Here is a 4,963-nt window from a genome sequence, read left to right as displayed (position 1 = left end):
AAAATAAAACGGTGGGTAAACTGCTTTTAGGTGGGTTTACCCCCTACTACATAACCTGGTTTAGGAATGCATAAGCCAGTGATGAGCATTAATGCTTCCACAATCCAATAATGCCCCAATATGAACATGTGTTCGGCCACTTATCAATGTCCTTATCCGTAAAGGCTCGTAATCGGATGGAGAGAGAGAGAGAGAGAGAGAGACTTCATGCAAAGAGTTATAGAAAATTGAATACTGTATTTGATTTAGAAATGTATACATTAACATAATAACCACGCAAGAAAGAAACATTGAATAGGCTAATGTAAATAAGCGCTTTGAGAGACCTTGGAGGGGGTGGGAGGGGGTAAAGGCTACAACGACTTGAATGAAAGAAGTAATATTTCAGTTTTTTTTTTTTTTATATTAAAACTCTTTTGCATAAATGTGACTGGTAAAATGTGTCATTATTACCTCCAAAAACAACCAAACCAACAAAAACGCCTAGAGCACTTCGTTGTACGTTTTGACAAATATTTTATGTAGGAACACCAAGTCAAGAAAAGTGAGGAAGGGATAGAAAAGAGGATGAGACGGGGAGGAGAGCAATAATTATGTACAAGCATATTTCTACACGTATATTACAGACCGGGAGAATGATCGCATTATTTGAGATATACATAATTCAATATAAAATTTTGAAAATAAAAATAAAAATCTGATACAGTCATAAACGATTCCGTTCGACATTTTTTGACCATGTACCCCACACAGGCAGTGACTGAAGTGTATTAAAAAGGTGCTTACGACTTAAAATGATTGTCTGATGAACATAAAGTAAAAACAGGATTGCATCTTGTCTGCATGGCGGCTGCTTCATCATCATCATCATCATCACTTGGACTAAAAACGGAGATGGAAAAAATAAAAAAGCGACGAAGACACCAAGACGATCTGCTTTTATTCCCTCTGATCGATGTTCCTCATGGAAAATCTTGATTTCAGGTTATTTTCCCTGATTAAAAAAAAAAAAAAAAAAACATCATGCAAGTAGTCTAGTAGTAGTAGTAGTGGTGGTGTGGGGGTATGAAGAGGAGGGGGAGGCGTGGGTCCTTTGAAAGCGCTTTTTAATAAAAAAGACGTGCTTTTATCTCTTTTTTATTTTAATATTTATATCAATCGGTCCTTTTTTCATCCGAGATATTTCATAAGTCTTTTTTTCTTCCTCTCAGGTCCATATTCCCTGTAAATATTTCTCTTTTTGTTTGTTTTGTGTTTTTTCCGTATCATACATCGCACTCCGAGTCACTGGATGTGACGGACAGGATGGACGTCCCAGTATCAACTCTCTCTGTCATACTGGAAACGCTGGTGGTGGGACTGGCCGCGGTCGAAGGCGACTCTGCCGAGCTGTGAGGGGTGAGCCCGGCCTCCGAGAGGGACCTCATACCGGTCGGTCCTATTGCTTGGTGCTGGAGCCTGGAGAAGAAAAGAAACGAGGAGGGGAGGAAAAAAAGAAGGAAAAAAGAGAGAGAAATGGCAATTAGACCTGAGAATGTCCCCCTTCCCCTCCTCCTCCTCCTGCAAAATAGGGGTTCAAACTCGCCTTTCTTTCCCCCTGCCGGCCCCAGCCATGCATGCATGCTTTTATCAAATAGCTTTCAGGGGACAAAACACAGAACTATTTAGACTACCAAATGTTGGACGAAATGTGTGTGTGTGTTTTTTTTGTTTTTTGTTTTTTTTACAATAGTAGGCCTAATAATCACGTAAATCGTCACCAGTTTGGGCTTTAAACTGCTTGTCATATCACCGCATAGCAATTCATGTTTTATTCCAACTCGGTGTCTTTTAAAAACACATTATTTAGAGCATGCTTTAACTTCAACGGTCTGTGGCTATTTTGTTTTTATTCTCGTTTTAATTATTTCGTGCATTTGCTCTACAACATTCTCTTCCCCTTTTCTTCTTTATTATTCACGTTTTTGTTTATTTTGGAAAACATGTTATGACTCTGGGTTTATAAGTGCTCTACAAACAAAGATTATTTTTGTTATTATTATAAAATATAGGCCTACGTCCAAATGCAAAATGCAGCAGTATGAGGCTTTGACAGAGATGTATTACAGATTGATGGAAGTTGGAGCTGTGTATGAATGAGTGACGTCGAGATCCAGGTTACTCCAATCATCCTAAATGTTTATCTCCAATCCACTCATGATAATAACTCCATCACAGCGGGATAATGGCGGTCTGGAAATATATCTATTCATTTAGCAAAAAGATTAGAATAGTATTCATATGGCTTAGTACTCTCCGAGGTATGACTTTCTAATCAATTATAGCATTTCAAAGGAATGATACTACACTCAATGTTATGAATATAGCCTATATCCTTAAATGTTTTTTTTTTTAATAGGCATGCTAATTTTTATTGTCAGGTAATATCAATGATATTTATATAATCCTTTGAGATACTCTGCTTTAACAAACCTTAGTAATCTAAAACACTAAAAAAAACAATAACTATAATAGGCTATAGTATGCTATATAGCCTAGCCTAAATAAAACACGTATGGCTTTGTTAACATACCCAATAAATATGTTAATTTATTGCAAAATATGTCTAAACTCCTCATAATGTTCAGGTTTTCGGGTTAGGTCTAAATATTATAAATTCATAGTGGCATGCTAAATATTTAGGCCAGTCCTCTTTGTATTGCACAGCTTTAACAGTTACAAAAATGATATAGCCTACACCATTAAAACTACTATTACTCAAATATTATGCTGCTAATACAAATAACTATAATTGTGTAACGTTTTTGTCCCACTGAATGTTGTAGGCCCATCAGTTTGTATTTTTTTGTTCTTTGTCATATACTACTTTCACTCTTACGGAAAAGATAAACAAGCTGTTGGGATTAAAAAGACAGTGCGCAGCAATCGGCTCTCGAGTTTAACAACAATCTAGGTTGTGATTTTATTTTGTTCTTTTATTATTACTGTCTTATTTGGATACCAAACTAGCTTTTTGCATAAAATAATGGGTGCATTTTCTATCTAATAATTGCACATTCAGCTCAAAATATCGAATGGATTAATCTAGATATTTGTTTTGAAGGTTCTTGTAATTGCAAAACATACTATTATATAAGTACAAGACAGTTTTTAATAATTAAAACAGCATCAACACTAGCATTTCGATGTTTCTCGTGATTTCACTTCATAACTAAAATGTCGCCGGAGCCTACTCCCTCCCCCTGCCAGACAGGCTTGTCTGTTTGCTAGACTGTAACTATCTGAAAGCTTAACGATATGTTTAATGAAACCGCTTTTTCCCTTTTGAATTTACGGATTTTCGACACAGTTCAGCATTTACGTGTGCAAATTTGACAGTATGGGTAAAAGGCACCAACCTGTTTTTGGCCGCCGCGGCTCTGTCTCGTTGTCTCCGGTTTTTAAACCAGTTTCCGACCTGTGTAGGAGTGAGTCCAGTGGCTTGAGCCAGTTCCCTTTTCTTGCTGGGGTTTGGATATGGGTCCTGAAGGTACCACTCCCTCAGCAGGCTCCGCGTCCGCTCCTTGAAACAGTGCGTCTTCTGCTCGCCGTCCCAGATGGTCCGAGGCAGCGGAAACTTCTTCCGCACCCGGTACTTATCGACCGGTCCGAGGGGGCGACCGCGGAGCTTCTCGGCCTCCTGGTAGTGTGCTTCCAGCCACATGGCCTGCAGCTTGCCGTGTGAGTCCTTGGTGAACTTGTGGTTCTCCAGGATGTGGTAGAGGTCTCTGAAATTCCCCGTGTGGAACGCCACCACGGCCCGGGCGCGCAGGATGGACTCGTGCTTGTTGATCGCCTCGCACGCCCCCGGAGCCACGGGCAGGGACCAGAGGAAGCGGCCCAGCCGTTCGATGTCCCCGGTCTCCTCCAGCGTCTCGCAGACGCTCGCCACCTGCTCCGGGGAGAAGTTGAGTGTCGGTAGCTGAAACATGGACAAGTCTTCTGGAGACCTGGTGGTGGGAGCGCTGTTCGCCAAGAGCAGAGGGCGATCAGCGAAGTTTGGCAGGAAGAAATGGGAGGGATAAAGCTCTAAAGGGGATCTGAAAACCATGGAAATGACCTGAGAGAGAAAGAAAATTATCGAGAAAAAGGAAAAACCGAAAAAATACGGCAAGTAAAAAAGATTGAATGATTCAATGGCTATCGCCTAATGACACCAGCCTCATAATATCTCCCCCCTAAATCCGCCGTTGAGTGTAGCATTGAAACATTTTGTTTCCCTTTTCTATTGGTCTTCTTGGTGTCGTTGTAGCGTTGTCATGGCAGCCCTGCCAATCACTGTCAAGCGTGCCAATCATTAGCCAGTACGTAGCGCGAGGCTTTCACCACTTGTGCAGCACGCACGGGGGGTTATCAGAGTCTCCGATCTCCACAGCAACCCTCCCACCGCACCGCGCGCATCAGGCACAAGCCAATGCTCGCCTATCTGCTGAATGGAATGAGCAATTAGAGGGTGGAATATTATTGCGATCTTAACGAGGCTCGTTAAAGCTAAAGAAGATATGTAGACTGGAGATGCTTAGCAGAGACGGAAGGGAGGGAGGGAGGCAGAGGGAGCTTAAAAAGGGTGACAAATGGACAACCTATGGCAGCAACACGGGAGTACACGTTTTGAATAGAATCGAGTAAATTTGCACATTATTTTCGCATAGTTTTGCCTGTAGTGACTACTTTTTATTTTTTATTTATTTATTTTTGTGGAAAAGAAGGGAAGGAGTCAATTACAACGCACTGCATTAGGTTCTTGTCCTATTTTTCCTTTTGTGCAGGTTATCACTTTCCTTTTTCATATTTTCTAAAAGATCTAAATGTTACACTGCCCTGGATCCGCCGATGATAAGAAACATGACATGTCTACATTTTCATGACATGGTCTGGGCGTGACTTTACTCGGACTCGGTGGTGTGTAGCCACTTTGTGTTGG

General features: G+C 40.9%; 1 protein-coding gene across 1 annotated transcript; it reads right to left on the bottom strand.

The window, feature by feature from the left end:
* Positions 1-1,265: 1,265 nt before the first annotated feature.
* On the bottom strand, positions 1,266-4,090 carry six3a (SIX homeobox 3a). Its single transcript, XM_071533750.1, has 2 exons — positions 3,399-4,090; positions 1,266-1,458 (listed from the first exon to the last, which is right to left on the bottom strand). Exons 1-2 carry the CDS (start codon positions 4,088-4,090, stop codon positions 1,266-1,268), a joined length of 885 nt encoding a protein of 294 aa, XP_071389851.1.
* Between the last annotated feature and the right edge of the window lie 873 nt (positions 4,091-4,963).

Source organism: Centroberyx affinis, unplaced genomic scaffold (genome assembly GCF_046629955.1).
Source record: "Centroberyx affinis isolate AG114_WGS23_722 - 3 ecotype Tasmania unplaced genomic scaffold, CSIRO-AGI_Caff_v1 ptg002423l_1, whole genome shotgun sequence".
NCBI lineage: Eukaryota > Metazoa > Chordata > Actinopteri > Beryciformes > Berycidae > Centroberyx > Centroberyx affinis.
The sequence above is the reverse complement of the archived record's forward strand: the minus strand, read 5'-3'. Positions and strand labels throughout refer to the sequence as shown.

Excerpts from the sequence above, each read along its gene's own strand:
- six3a (XM_071533750.1), bottom strand. The coding sequence starts at position 4,090 with ATGGTTTTCAGATCCCCTTTAGAGCTTTATCCCTCCCATTTCTTCCTG. Across the intron at positions 1,459-3,398 it reads GCCGCGGCGGCCAAAAACAG|GCTCCAGCACCAAGCAATAG; the intron begins GTTGGTGCCTTT and ends TTTCTTCTCCAG.